The 16639-nt window shown below is 40.0% G+C and overlaps 1 protein-coding gene across 2 annotated transcripts in view; it reads right to left on the bottom strand.

The window, feature by feature from the left end:
• Positions 1-16346, bottom strand: part of itga4 (integrin alpha 4) — a 32661-nt gene extending 16315 nt beyond the window's left edge. For both annotated transcript variants that reach the window (XM_061879399.1, XM_061879400.1), the window contains exons 1-7: positions 16110-16346; positions 10498-10675; positions 10309-10421; positions 6176-6285; positions 5851-5983; positions 2827-2894; positions 2623-2755 (exon numbers count right to left, since the gene is read on the bottom strand). In XM_061879399.1, the coding sequence (XP_061735383.1) occupies positions 2623-2755; positions 2827-2894; positions 5851-5983; positions 6176-6285; positions 10309-10421; positions 10498-10661 (721 nt within the window). In that variant the 5' untranslated portion in view covers positions 10662-10675; positions 16110-16346. The remainder of the gene's footprint in view (positions 1-2622; positions 2756-2826; positions 2895-5850; positions 5984-6175; positions 6286-10308; positions 10422-10497; positions 10676-16109) is intronic.
• Between the last annotated feature and the right edge of the window lie 293 nt (positions 16347-16639).

Raw genomic sequence — 16639 nt, 5'->3', positions numbered from 1 at the left:
TAGCACCAGCATTGGATGGTAGCATGTAGTAGTAGAACGAGTAGCGTTTGTTAGCAGTAGCATATGTTGTTTTCTAGTCTTAAAAGTTAACATTAGTTGTTACAGTACTGCTATTCTGTTTTTTAGCCTTAGATGTTAAAATAAAGCTCTTACAATAGCACTAGCCTCTGTTAACCACAGTTTTTTTAACCTTAGAAGTTAGCATTAACCGTCACAATAGCGCTAATAGCTGTTTAACATTTTGTTTTCTAGTATCATGAGTTAACTGTAGCATTAGCATAGTTAGCAGTAGCACCAGCATTAGATGGTAGTATGTAGCAGTAGAACTAGTAGTGTTTATTAGCAATAGAATCTGCTTACTTTAGCATCTGCTAACTGACTGTTGTTTCCTAGCCTTAAAAGTTAGCATTAGTTCTTCCAGTAACACTAGTATTATGAGTTAACTGTAGCATTAGCATAGTTAGCAGTAGCACCAGCATTAGATGGTAGCATGTAGCAGTTGAACGAGTAGTGTTTGTTAGCAGTAGCATATGCTAACTGACTTTTGTTTTCTAGTCTTAAAAGTTAACATTAGCTGTTACAGTACTGCTGTACTGTTTTTTAGCCTTAGAGCTTAAAATAAAGCTCTTACAGTAGCACTAGCATGTGTTTTTTTTAACCTTAGAAGTTAGCATTAACTGTCACAGTAACGCAAACATCTGTTAAACATGTTGTTTTCTTGCCTTAAGAGTCAGCATTAGCCTTAGATGCTGGAATGAAGCTCTTACAGTAGGACTAGTATTTGTTGACTGTAGTTTTTTAACCTTAGAAGTTAGCATTAACATTCACAGTAGTGCTAACAGCTGTTTAACATTTTGTTTTCCAGTATTTAGTTAACTGTAGCATTAGCATAGTTAGCAGTAGCACCAGCATTAGATTGTAGCATCTAGCAGTAGAACTAGTAGTGTTTGTTAGCAATAGAATCTGCTAACTTTAGCATCTGCTAACTGACTGTTGTTTCCTAGCCTTAAAAGTTAGCATTAGTTCTTCCAGTAACACTAGCATTATGAGTTAACTGTAGCATTAGCATAGTTAGCAGTAGCACCAGCATTAGATGGTAGCATGTATCAGTTGAACGAGTAGTGTTTGTTAGTAGTAGCATATGCTAATTGACTTTTGTTTTCTAGTCTTAAAAGTTAACATTAGTTGTTACAGCACTGCTATACTCTTTTTTAGCCTTAGATCTTAAAATAAAGCTCTTACAATAGCACTAGCATGTGTTGACCGTTGTTTTTTTAACCTTAGAAGTTAGCATTAACTGTCACAGTAGCGCTAACAGCTGTTTAACATTTTGTTTTCTAGTATCATGAGTTAACTGTAGCATTAGCATAGTTAGCAGTAGCACCAGCATTAGATGGTAGCATGTAGCAGTTGAACGAGTAGTGTTTGTTAGCAGTAGCATATGCTAACTGACTTTTGTTTTCTAGTCTTAAAAGTTAACATTAGTTGTTACAGTACTGCTATACAGTTTTTTAGCCTTAGATCTTAAAATAAAGCTCTTACAGTAGCACTAACATGTGTTGACCGTAGTTTTTTTTAACCTTAGAAGATAGCATTAACTGTCACAGTAGCGCTAACATCTGTTAAACATGTTGTTTTCTAGTATTATGAGTTAACTGTAGCATTGGCATAGTTAGCAGTAACACCAGCATTAGATGGTAGCATGTAGCAGTAGATCTAGTAGTGTTTGTTAGCAATAGCATCTGCTAACTAACTGTTGTTTTCTAGCCTTAAAAGTTAGCATTAGCTGTTTACAGTAGTGCTAGTCTCTGTTGACTGTGTTGTTTTTTAGCCCTGGAAGTTAAAATAAACCTCTTATAGTAGCACTAGCATCTGTTGACCGTAGTTTTTTAACCTTTGAAGTTAGCATTAAATGTCACTGTAGCGCTAACATCTGTTAAACATGTTGTTTTGTAGCCTTAAAAGTAAGCATAAGTTCTTCCAGTAACACTAGTATTATGAGTTAATTGTAAAATTAGCATAGTTAGCAGTAGCACCAGCATTAGATGGTAGCATGTAGCAGTAGAACTAGTAGTGTTTGTTAGCAGTAGCATCTGCTAACTGTAGCATGTGCTAACTGACTGTTGTTTTCTAGCCTTAAGAGTCAGCATTAGTCCTTCCAGTAACACTATTATTATGAGTTAACTGTAGCATTAGCATAGTTAGCAGTAGCACCAGCATTAGATAGTAGCATGTAGCAGTAGCGCTACTAGTGCTTGTTAGCAGTAGCATCTGTGGTACTTTGTACAGCATATTTTGTCACGGCACGTTGATGTTAAAGTTACAAAGAGGAGTTAGCATTTCCCCCCCAAAAGGAGCTAATTTTTAACTTCAAGTCAACATTGGAGACAGCGGTGTGGTCTAAATGTCCTTGGCTGAATCTGTTAGCAGACAAAAGAGATTGTTACTGAAAGTGACTGTGAAAGGTCACGTCACACATGAAGCTAAAGTTAGCGTTGTGTTCGCTAAAATGAATGAAGTGGCTTCAGGCTGCCGTAATAAAGTAGCAAACATCATATGACGGTCTCATCTTGGAAAGTGACTTCACATAAGTCCCTGAAGGCATCACGTGCACACACTCACCCAGATAGCTCCCGAAGCCCACGGCTGCCGAGTCGTCGTCCAAGTAGACGGACATGACGCTGCTGGACGTGTTGAAGACCAGGACTGAACCCGTCCAATAAGACGTGCCTGGAGCGCCCATGATAATCAGGTCCTGAGGAATAAAAGTCGGTCTCTGCTTAACAGGGAACATGTTGTACAGCAGGGAGGACAGGAAACACTGACCTCAGTCAGGAAGTTGGAGATGCCGGCCTGACATGAGCCGTATTCCTCCCCGAACTTCCTCTGGTGGTCTGGAAGACACGAAGACGACATTGAGACAGTGTGGAGACAACATGGGGACAATATGGAGACAACGCGGAGATAACATTAAGACGGCACGGAGACAACACAGACAACACAGAGACGACACGGAGGCAGTGTGGAGACAACGTAGGGACAGTATGGAGGCAACGCGGAAACAACATGCAGACAACATTAAGACGACACGGAGATACCATGAATTGATTAATGTGGACCCCGACTTAAACAAGTTCAAAAACTTATTCTGGTGTTACCATTTAGTGGTCAATTGTACAGAATATGTACTGTACTGTGCAATCTAATAATAAAAGTTTCAAACAATCAACGATGACACGCAGACGACACGGAGATGACACAGAGACAACACGGAGGCAGTGTGGAGACAACATGGGGACAATATGGAGACAACACGAAGACAGTGTTGAGACAACATGGGGACAACATGGAGACAACGCACAGACAAAACGGAGACAATGCAGAGACGACACGGAGACGACATGCAGACGACATGGAGAGGACACAGAGACAGTGTGGAGACAACATGGAGACAGTGGGGAGACAACACGGAGACAACATTAAGACGACACGGAGAGGACACGAAGACGACACACAGACAACACGGAGACGGCACGGAGACAGTGTGGAGACAACATGGAGACAGTGTGGAGACAACACGGAGACAACATTAAGACGACACGGAGACAGCACAGAGATGACACAGAGGCAGTGTCGAGACAACATGGGGACAATATGGAGACAACACGGAGATAGTGTGGAGACAACATGGGGACAACATGGAGACAAGACGCAGACAAAGCAGAGACAACATGGAGACAACATTAAGACGGCACGCAGTCGACACAGAGACGACACGGAGAGGACACAGAGACAACACAGACAACACGGAGATGGCCCGGAGACAGCACAGAGACACTGTGGAGACAACATGGAGACAGTGGGGAGACAACGTTGAGACAACATGGAGACAACATGGAGACAGTGTGGAGACAACATTAAGACGACATGGAGACAACACGGAGGCAGTGTGGAGACAACATGGGGACAATATGGAGACAACACGGAGATAGTGTGGGGACAACATGGAGACAACACGGAGATAGTGTGGAGACAACATGGGGACAACATGGAGACAACACGGAGATAGTGTGGAGACAACATGGGGACAATATGGAGACAACACGGAGATAGTGTGGAGACAACATGGGGACAACATGGAGACAAGACGCAGACAAAGCAGAGACAACACGGAGACAACATTAAGACGGCACGCAGACGACACAGAGACGACATGGAGAGGACACAGAGACAACACAGACAACACGGAAAAAGCACAGAGACAGTGTGGAGACAGCATAGAGACAGTGGGGAGACAATGTTGAGACAACATGGAGAAAACAGGTAGACGGTGTTGAGACAACATGGAGACAGTGTGGAGACAACACGGAGACTGTGGGAGACAACGTGGAGACAACATGGAGAAAATACGGAAACAGTGTGAAGACAACATGGAGACAGTGGAGAGACAACACGGAGACTGTGGGAGACAACGTGGAGACAACATGGAGAAAATACGGAGACAGTGTGAAGACAAGATGGAGACAGTGGGGAGACAACACGGAGACAACGTGGAGACAACATGGAAAGAGTGGGGAGACAACGTGGAGACAACATGGAGATAGTGGGGAGACAACATTAAGACGACACACAGACGACATGGAGACAGTGTGGAGACAACATGGAAACAGTGGGAGACAACATGGAGACAGTGGGAGACAACGTGGAGACAACATGGAGAAAATACGGAGACAGTGTGAAGACAACATGGAGACAGTGGGGAGACAACACGGAGACAACGTGGAGACAACATGGAAAGAGTGGGGAGACAACGTGGAGACAACATGGAGATAGTGGGGAGACAACATTAAGACGACACACAGACGACATGGAGACAGTGTGGAGACAACATGGAGACAGTGGGAGACAACATGGAGAAAATACGGAGACAGTGTGAAGACAACATGGAGACAGTGTGGCGATAACATGGAGACAGTGGAAGACAACGTGGAGACAACATGGAGAAAATACGGCGACAGTGTGAAGACAACATGGAGGCAGTGGGGAGACAACACGGAGACAACGTGGAGACAACATGGAGAAAATACGGGACAGTGTGAAGACAACATGGAGACAGGGCGGAGACAACGTGGAAAAAACATGGAGAAAAGACGGAGACAGCTTGAAGACAACACTGAGACAGTGGGAAGACAACGTGGAGACAACATGGAAACAACACGGAGACAGTGTGGAGGCAACATGGAGACAACGTGGACGTTTCCATTTTACAAAACACAAATAGAGCAAAATAACAAATGTCCACTGTATTGGACGGTGATTCTCAGGAGAATATGGACATGTAACAACGGTATGGAAAATTTGTATGGACAACATACTCTCCCGAGAACCAATGTCCTCTGAAGTGGACGTTTGTGTCTTTATCAATCTGTCAGAAGAAATAAACCAAAATAACAAATGTCCACTGTATTGGACACTGGTTCTAAGGAGTATATGGACATTTAACAACAGTATGGACAACATACTCTCCTGAGAACTATTGTCCTCTGCAGTGGACGTTTCTATTTATCGTAACAGGGCTATTTGTCAGTCTGACAGAGGAAATTGACCAAAATGACAAACGTCCAATGCATTGGACACTGTGGACAACCTATTCTCCTGAGAAACATTGTCCTCAACAGTGGACGTTTCTGTTTGATATCAAAAACACAATTACAATAAATGTCCACTACAATAGATGCTGGTTCTTGGGAGGAGATGTGGACCATTTGGACATTGCACAGACAACAGGTGTGGACAGGCTGAAGAGGCCCTCAGGTGACGTGGAGGTCAAAGGTCGTGGTGAGTGCGCACCTCTGTAGCAAGGTATGATCGCCTGGGCGTGTCTCAGGTTGTTGTCATAGCGATAGCAGACGCCATTGGGCAGTTTGTTGTTCTGACTGTCTTTCTTCGAATAGTACACGTTCTTCCAGCGATGTGCGCACGCCTACACACACACACGCACACACACACACACACACACACACACACACACACACACACACACACACGACAGTGTCGTTACTTGATTAGTGATCACAAGTTGTCACCAGTTTAACTCATGACACACACACACACACACACACACACACACATACACACACTGTCAAGGGACTGATGTTGAACATGTTGTACAAACCAAAACATGTCCGCCTCCTCCCGCCACATTCCCAGGCTGTCGGGACAGACTGACTCCTAACCACTGGTGGTCGCTCTCTGCCTCACACGTTTTCCCACACTGCAACACGTCTGTACACACACAGAACACGTTTTAACACGGCGAGGCTAACTTCCTGCCAAATACCGTTGCCACTCGCCACCTTCAACATTTGTCCATCTTAGCTACACGGCGAAAGGGGAGGGGCTTACTTGAGTGGTTGCAATTGACACATTTTAAAGAAGAGACGAGGAATGAATGAATGGTTCATTAGTTTTGTTCTAATTCTCTGGTGTTTAGACTTTATTCTTTTGTTTACCTTCTTTTTGCTAGGAGCGCAGATTGGGCACACCTCTGTTTGGTGATTTGTTCGCATTATGTAGGTGTCGTTTCACATTTAACGCTAGCTTCATGTTACTGTTTGCATTTCTTGTTAGCGTCATGCTACTGTTTGTGTTTCTGGTTAACTTGATGCTACTGCTTACAAGTCCTGTCTTTTTTTTTTTTAACACTCTATACCAGGGGTCACCAACGCGGTGCCCGCGGGCACCAAGTAGCCCGTAAGGACCAGATGAGTCGCCCGCTGGCCTGTTCTAAAAATAGCTCAAATAGCAGCACTTACCAGTGAGCCGCCTCTATCTTTTTAATTTTATTTATTTACTAGCAAGCTGGTCGCGCTTTGCTCGACATTTTTAATTCTAGGAGATACAAAACTCAAATAGAATTTGAAAATCCAAGAAAATATTTTAATGACTTGGTCTTCACTTGTTTAAATAAATTCATTTATTTTTTTACTTTGCTTCTTATAACTTTCAGAAAGACAATTTTTGGGAAAAAAATACAACCTTAAAAATGATTTTAGGATTTTTAAACACATATACCTTTTTACCTTTTAAATTCCTTCCTCTTCTTTCCTGACAATTTAAATCAATGTTTGAGTATACATTTGTTTTTTTCATTGTAAAGAATAATAAATACATTTTAATTTGATTTTTCATTTTGGCGTCTGTTTTTTCGACAAAGTATATTTGTAAAATATTTCTTCAAACTTATTATGATTAAAATAAATAAAAAAATATTCTGGTAAATCTGGAAAATCTTCCGAATCAAATTTACATCTTATTTCAGAGTCTTTTGAATTTCTTTCAAAATTTTTGTTCTGGAAAATCTAGAAGAAATAATGATTTGTCTTTGTTAGAAATATAGCTTGGTCCAAGTTGTTATATATTCTAACTAACTGCTGATTGGATTTTAACCTTTTTAAAACATGTCATGAAAATTCTAAAATTAATCTTAATCAGGAAAAATTACTAATGATGTTCCATAAAAAATTTTTTTTTAATTTTTTCAAAAAGATTCGAATTAGCTAGTTTTTCTCTTCTTTTTTTTCTCGGTTGAATTTTGAGTCGAAATTGAAGATAAACTATGTTTCAAAATTGAATTTTAATTTTTTTCCTGTTTTATCCTCTTTTAAACCGTTCAATTAAGTTTTTTTTTCATCAGTTATTCTCTACAAAAAACCTTACGTAAAAGGAAAAAAAATGTACGACGAATGACGGACAGAAACACCCATTTTTTGTGTATATATATATATATATGTATATTTATTTATTAAAGGTAAATTTAGCAAATTGGCTATTTCTGGTAATTTTTTAAAGTGTGTATCAAACTGGTAGCCCTTCGCATTAATCAGTACCCAAGAAGTAGCTCTTGGTTTCAAAAAGGTTGGTGACCCCTGCCCTGCTCTATGCTAAGAGCTTTACGTTTTTGCCTTAGTCTTCATATGTGCTTCCTAGCAATTTTCTGACAATTTCCGGTAACGCCAAAAGAACAAAATCTCGGAATTAGAACACCGCGCACGCAGTGTACTCATGGAAGTGTACTGACGGAAGACACTCAGCACTACTGGTGCTAGAGCTAAGGCTAACTAACAAAACAAACATCCTTTCTTTAGTACACTTCAATAAGTCTACTACGTACACGGATGTTGACACTGTAGTGTTGTACCGAATCCATGACTTTCTTTGCGCACTTGCAGAAACAATGATTGCAATATTCTCCTTCTCTCCTTTTTGTTGAGGAATTACAACCACTCAAGTTAACCCCTCCCCTTTTGCTAATTAAAAAAAAATAGTGACTATTGAGGGTGGTTAATGTCCATCACTACGGTCTCATTTTGGACTGTTTTTTTTAGTGTGCGCTAAAAAGGCTTAAGTGTGCCAATGGAGAAACAGTATAGCAGGGGTATCCAAATTATGGACCACGGGCGTCTTTATGAGTTAAATAAACAATATAGCCAAGAATGTAATGTTCATATCATATATACACCAGCTATTTGTTGGCAATGCAATGGCCAACTAAAGTCACGCAACCATTAATTGAACTTACACTTTGATACCATACAGCGTTTATATATAAGCCCCAATCCAAACAACCTTCCCTAGTCAAGGTGCAGAAAAAAACAACCAACTAGTACAAAAATTCTAAATAACATAACAAAACCTGCTCATTAAACTTTGCTGATATTATAAAACACGTCCAATCAACATTAAAAAAAAATACAACTATTTAAATCCCTTACCCATGCATGATGGGAAAAATGCAAAACACTCCACACATTTATCCATCTTTGGCACATTTTAGCTGCTTAATACTTTTGATTGATTAAAAAACCTTAAGGAAGTCGTCACGGAAGTTAACAAGGTACGAGTCAAACTTTCACATACGTTTAATATTTATTATATTAATTATATATCATATTATTATAATAATATGTACTCATGTGTATATATATATACATATACTGTATATATATATATATATATATATATATATATACATATATACTGTGTGTATATATATATATATATATATATATATATATATATATATATATACACATACATATACATACATACATATATGGGCTTCATGGTGGAAGAGGGGTTAGTGCGTCTGCCTCACAATACGAGAGTCCTGCAGTCCTGAGTTCAATCCCAGGCTCAAGATCTTTTTGTGTGGAATTTGCATGTTCTCCCTGTGAATGCGTGGGAAATGGATTGATGGATATGGATATATATCCATCCATCCATTTTCTACCGCTTATTCCCTTATATATATATATATATATATATATACAGTATATATATATAAGTTTAGACACCCCTGCAGTAGTGGCCACTACCTACTGAAACTTGAGTCCAACATGGTAAACAATAGGGATGCACAGAAAAAACTAAACGATTCACATCCAAATTGTGATTATAAATTGATCTGTAATTTTCAAAAATGCATTACATTTTTTGGGGGTTGATTAAAAAAATAATAATAATTTGAAAAAAATAAGTTTTATATCATCTCCATGCAACCAAAAGGAGACGTTCTAACTTGTAACCCAGTGTTTCTCACACTTTTTTTTTTTTTTACCAAGTTCCATCTCAGAAAACACTTTGGCTAACCGTAGGAAACACTCTCCAAGTACCACCATAATGACAACATTAAAATACAATAGTGCAGTAGACCCAAGTATTCATTAGGTACCACCATAATGACATCATTAAATACAGTATTGTAGTAAACCTAAGTATTCATCAAGTACCACCACAATGACAACATCAAAACACAGTCGTGTAGTAGACCTAAGTATTCATCAAGTACCACCATAATGACATCTTGATACAGTAGCGTAGTAGACCTAAGTATTCATTAAGTACCACCATAATGACAACATCAAAATACAGTAACATAGTAGATCTAATTATGCATTGAAAACAAGGCAGAGGTTTTATTTAACAAGTCTGTATAATAGTTTTGGCCACTGTACCATTACACACAGTTTGAACAGTGACACTGTGTTTGAAGATAGGAAAACAAAACAGTGTATTTAAATAATGAACAAAATCTTTGGCTACCACTAAATGGAGCCAGTGTACCACTTGGGGTGCCGTACTATAGTTTGAGTAACCTACTTTGAAAATGTTTCATAAGAATTATTATACCAAATAATAGATTGCGAAAATTGATTCTGAATGGAATCGTCAACCCAGGAATCGGATGGAATGGTTAGGTGCCACCCCCTAGTAACCAAGGTAAAGAGCTGAAAAACAAAAGGATACCGGCGTGCATGATCTGACAACGGCGGTCGTCCGTGCTGATGCTGCAGCGGTAAACGGCTCCTGGAGAGTGACTTGACGAAGAAGAGTTGTCCACCGGCGCGCCCACCACCAACCTGACACACACGCAGGGAGCCTGTCTCATTTGCATACTCATTTGCATAGACACATCCATCAAAGCCAAGGACAGACCAGCTGTGAGTTCGGTGACGGTGCAGCAGAACCGAGTAACCGAACATGGAGTCATTTACGCCACGGAACTCCACAACGCTCTCCAGATCCAAGGTGTAGCCTGCAGTGTGACCCAGCAGGACCAGGACAAGGACCAGGACCGGCCTGGTCGACGAGGGGCACATCTCAGGGGACTCAACTACGGGACAAGCACCAACACAATCATGTCAGAAACACACTAAGTAGGGCAAAGGGCACTTAAGTGTGTGCAGTGATGGACAACTCAGCACACTCAAGCGTCACCGGGGTTGCAATACACAAAAAAAAGGAGATAGCTTAATATTGTAAGCTGTATTTTCGGTAAGTGCCAAACGACAGTAATAGATTTGGTACAGCACTACACTGTCGCCATGTGCGCACTTAGGAAGTGTACTCAGTGCACTTCATGCAGCCAGCACTGCGTCTTCTGAGTAGTGAGAGTGCACTGCAAAATGAACTACAATTTGTTGGACTGCCCAATGTGTGCAAGGCGCCGATACGCACGAGTGGAAGTGAAATCCTTGAGTGTCCAAGATGAGTGGAGTGGGTGGATGGTGGAACGCTTCCAATCGCTTGGGAAATGTGGGATATGGAGAGGTTTGTGTATTGTCCCTTCATTGTCAATAGGGGGGAATTCCTGGAAATTTAGAGGGAAACCAGGAATTTTGGGAAAGGGAAAACATGTTTTGCCTTTGAGATCTGGGAAGAGTCATGTGGTGATTGTTGAAAGGTCTGAATCAGGGGGAAATGGTGCAAGATTTTGAGCATAGTAGAACTATGAGCACGGGAAAACCTGGAATTTTTGAAAATATTAATGCTAGCACAATTCTTCGAGATAATATAAATGGGTTGGTGTTGGAATGTTTCAAGTTGGTTGAAAACATTTGACGTAGTAACAGTTACACTTCAAAATGGGTATTATGGAATTCCTGGAATTTTAGGAAAATCGTGAATCTTTACAAAAAAAAGATACACACTTCTGTTGTTCTATTTAAAAGGAACATTTTGATGGTAGAATGGTTGGATTTGGTTGAAAAATGTGGACCGTGGAAACTTTCCAGAAAGAAGTAAAAAATAGGGCTTTGCAAAACCGGGAATTGTAGGAATTCTTGGAATTTTTTAGAACTTGGAAAATGATAGTTTGTTTGTCCAGGGTGAGTGGATGTGGAATACTTCCAATCGCTTGAGAAGTGTGGGATATGGAGAGGTTTGTGTATTGCCCATTCATTGTCAATAGGGGGAATTCCTGGAAATTCAGGGGAAAACGGGAATTTTGGGAAAGGGAAAACATGTTATGCCTTTGAGATCTGGGAAGAGTCGTGTGTGGATGGTTAAAAGGTCCGAATCGGGGGGGGGGGGGATGGTGCAAGATTTTGAGCAATGTAGAACTATGAGCATGGGAATTTTCAGAACATTTGGGAATTTCCGGAAAACCTGGAATTTTTGAAAATATTAATACTGGCACAATTGTTCAAGATGATATAAATGGGTTGGTTTTGGAATGCTTCGAATTGGTTGAACAAATTTGACGTAGTAACAGTTAGAATTAAAAATGGGTATTACGGAATTCCTGGAATTTTAGGAAAATCTGGAATGTTTACAGAAAAAATATACAAACTTCTGTTGTTCTAACTAAAAAGAATGTTTTGATGGTAGAATGGTTGGATTTGGTTGAAAAATGTGGACCATGGAAACCTTCCAGAAAGAAGTGAAAAATAGGGCTTTGCAAAACCGGGAATTGTAGGAATTCTTGGAATTTTTTGGAACTTGGAAAAATGATAGTTTGTTTGTCCAGGGTGAGTGGATGGTGGAACGCTTCCAATCACTTGAGAAATGTGGGATATGGATACGTTTGTGTATTGCCCATTCATTGTCAATAGGGGGAATTCCTGGAAATTCAGGAGAAAACCAGGAATTTTGGGAAAGGAAAAACATGTTTCGCCTTTGAGTTCTGAGAAGAGTCGTGTGTGGATGGTTGAAATGTCCAAATCGGGGGAAAAATGGTGCAAGACTTTAAGCATTGCAGAACTATGAGCATGGGAATTTTCTGACAATTTGGGAATTTCGGGAAAACCTGGAATTTTTTAAAATATTAATAAAACGCACAATTGTTCAAGATGATATAAATGGGTTGGTTTTGGAATGTTTCGAATTGGTTGAACAAATTTGACATAGTAACAGTTAAAATTCAAAATGGGTATTACGGAATTCCTGGAATTTTAGGAAAATCGGGAATCTTTACAGAAAAAAGATACAATCTTCTGTTGTTCTAACTAAAAGGAATGTTTTGATGGTAGAATGGTTGGATTTGGTTGAAAAACGTGGACCGTGGAAACTTTCCAGAAAGAAGTGAAAAATAGGGCTTTACAAAACCGGGAATTCTAGGAATTCTTGGAATTTTTTGGAACTTGGCAAATGATAGTTTGTTTGTCCAGGGTGAGTGGATGGTGGAACACTTTCAATCGCTTGAGAAATGTGGGATATGGAGAGGTTTGTGTATTGACCATTCATTGTCAATAGGGGGAATTCCTGGAAATTCAGGAGAAAACCGGGAATTTTGGGAAAGGGAAAACATGTTTTGCCTTTGAGTTCTGAGAAGAGTCGTGTGTGGATGGTTGAAAAGTCCAAATCGGGAGGAAAAATGGTGCAAGATTTGAAGCATTGTAGAACTATGAGCCTGTCCATTCAAGGTAATTTTTCTGAAAATGTGAGTATTTTGGGAAAACCTGGAATTTAAAAAAAAATATAAATACTAGCACAACTGTTCGCGGTTATATAAATAGGTTGGTGTTGGAATTTTTCGAATCGGTTGAAAAATGTTGACGTAGTAACAGTTTGAATTCAGAATGGGTGTTTCAGAATTCCTGGAGTTTTAGAAAAGTTGTGATTCTTTACGGGAAAAAGATACAAAATGTTGTTGTCTTAACTAAGAGGAATGTTTTGATGGAAGAATGGTTGGATTTGGTTGAAAAATGTGGACCGTGGAAACTTTGGAAAACCGTGAATTCTTGGAATCTTTATGAACTTGGAAAATGAAAATTGGAAGTTTGTTTGTCCAGGATGAGCGGAGTGTGTAGAAGGTGGAACGCTTCCAATATCTTGGGAAATGTGGGAATTGCGCAAGTTCGAAAAATGGCCCATTCATTTTCAATTGGAAAAATGTCCCAGAAAACAGGGATTCCTGGGTAAATTGGCATATTTTTTACTTTTTTTTTTTTGCCGAGCACACAATTCCCAGTCGAGCCGAACATTTTGATACTTAAACTTTGGCCTGTGGACATCCACACAGCGAAGTTGCGTTTCAAGTCGCACACTTGTGTACTTACTTTTCACTAAGTGTATACACTGTGTACACTGCGCTCCCCAGTGTGCAGTTTGACACAACCAAGGTGCACTTATCGGAAATGACAAATGCAATATTTTACCTCCTTTTTCTTCTCTCTTTTTTTTGGTGAATTGCAACCACTCGTGTTAGCCCCTCCCCTTCTTCCCACTGTACGATTGAGCGTGGCAAGTGTACTAGTAAGTCTAAACGCACGTCAATGCTAAAAAATGCTGAGTGTAAGTGCGCTAAATCTAACAAAGTATACATCAAGGGTGTCCAAACTCCGGATGGGTGAACATTTTATACATTAAAGATACTAAAGCTAAACCTTGGGCGTCAAATTAAGCTAAGCTTGTTGAACAAAACACCCAGGTTAGCTTTTGGTTATGGGCGACCAAGGAAATTAGAAATGACAAATAGGGCTGTCAGAAATAAGTTAACTCATGCGTTTAATCACAAAAAGATATTGCATTAAAGGCCTACTGAAACCCACTACTACCGACCACGCAGTCGGATAGTTTATATATCAATGATGAAATATTAACATTGCAACACATGCCAATACAGCCTTTTTAGTTTACTAAATTGCAATTTTAAATTTCCTGCGAGGTAACCTGTTGAAAACGTTGCGCAATGATGACGCGTATGATGACGCGTGCACGTGACGTCTCGGGTTGTAGCGGACATTTCTTTCCAGCCCGATCCAAGCTATAAGTAGTCTGCTTTAATCGCATAATTACACAGTATTCTGGACATCTATGTTGCTGAATCTTTTGCAATTTGTTCAATTAATAATGGAGAAGTCAAAGTAGAAAGATGGAGGTGTGAAGCGGTGCACTGCAGCTGCCTTTAGCTTCACAAACACAGCCGGTGTTTCCTTATTTAAAATTCCAGAAAGTGAAGCTTTACTATGGAACAGAGTTGTCAAGCGAACATGGTTCCCGAACACATGTCAACCGGCAGGTTTCGGTGAGAAAATTGTGCTAATAAGTCGGCTCTTACCGTAGACATCAGCGGAGCTTGCGTCCTGCTGCAGCTGCGTGGCTTCCTTCCCTCAGAGACACTGGCGGTCACTACTACCACACTACTACCACACACTACCACACCCCTCCAAATTTCAGGTACTATATAATCTCACTAAAACACTAGTAATACAATAGGCAGATAAGGGATTTTCCAGAATTATCCTAGTAAATGTGTCTAATAACATCTGAATCGCTCTCACTGCCCTCGCCATTTTTTTTCTAGTCCTTCACTCTCATTATCCTCATCCACGAATCTTTCATCCTCGCTCAAATTAATGGGGAAATTTTTGCTTTCTCGGTCTGACTCGTTCTAGCTGCTGGTGGCTATGATTGTAAACAATGTGAGGATGTGAGAAGCCCTACAACCCGTGACGTCACGCGCACATCGTCTGCTACCTCTGGTACAGGCAAGGCTTTTTCATTAGCGACCAAAAGTTGCGAACTTTGTCGTCGATGTTCTCTACTAAATCCTTTCAGCAAAAATATGGCAATATCGCGAAATGATCAAGTATGACACATAGAATGGACCTGCTATCCCCGTTTGAATAAGAAAATCTCATTTCAGTAGGCCCTTAATCAGGTATGTACGCAGATTATTCACGCAATTTATTTTGCTCCCTTTTTTTCTAACTATTGTGACAAAAAATTGCATTTTTTTATTTGATTGAATTGTTTAAATGAATTGAAATCATGCAAGCGAGTTTACACTACTAGTAATTCCTGTGGTTAATCCTGATTAATCCAAATTCAAAAGTGTGATTAATCTGATTTTAACAATGTATCATTACTAACACAACAATGTATTAATGATATTTTTAATTAATTAGGTATTAATGACATTTTTTCCATCTACCGAGGGCCAACAAAAAAACAGCTGGAAGCCGAAATTGGCCCCGGGGCCGCACATTGGACACTTCTGCTTTACACACGAAAGTGTTCCATATAGGAAACAGCTTGCTGTGTTTCACCTTAAAAGCTTTCAGCAGGAAATGCAGGAGTGATTTTCAGAATAAAGGCATGCACAGACTTCCTGTTAGCACTCATTGACTTTGAATGTCCATCCATCCAATATGTAAACTATTGTTATAAGTACAATAATTAAAAAACTATAAAAAAAAAAAGGTAAAATGGTCTTGAATGAAAGAAATTCGGAAAAGTTCATTCTCGTGTGTTTTACTCATAAAAGTCTTGTTTTTTTACACGCATGCTCATCCCCACGCCCGAGCTGCGTGTGTGCGCCTCACCGTTACAGCAGATGTTCTCCTCGCCTTGGTTATGCCAGATGTTGGACCAGAAGATTTCTGATGAATACTCCGTGAACGCGTGAGTCGATGCCGGACTTGTGTGTGTGTGTGTATGTGTGTGTGGGTGTGGGTGAGAAAGCGCGCGCGCGTGTGTGTGTATGTGAGTGTGTGTGTGGGTGTGAGGAGAAAAGTTGAAGTCAATGAAAAAAGACCCTCCTTCTGTACGCGCGTGTGCGCGTTACGGTTTTTCCTCTTCTCCCTCGCGGGACTGTGCGCGCGTGCATGTGAGAGGGGCGTTTCCTCCATTTATTATCACTACTGTGTCAATGACTGTAATCTGATTACACCCTGGATACTACTGTCAACTGGACTGAAATACTGAAATACAACTTCATCTGATCAAATACTGTCAACTACACACTAGAATACTACTTCATCTGATCAAATACTGTCAATTAAACACTGAAATATTACTTAATCTGATCAAATACTGTCAATTACACACTGAAATACAACTTCATCTGATCAAA

The sequence above is a fragment of the Nerophis ophidion genome, linkage group LG19 (assembly GCF_033978795.1).
Source record: "Nerophis ophidion isolate RoL-2023_Sa linkage group LG19, RoL_Noph_v1.0, whole genome shotgun sequence".
Classification (NCBI taxonomy): domain Eukaryota; kingdom Metazoa; phylum Chordata; class Actinopteri; order Syngnathiformes; family Syngnathidae; genus Nerophis; species Nerophis ophidion.
Note: the sequence above shows the minus strand (reverse complement) of the source record. Positions and strands in the feature narration are given on the sequence as shown.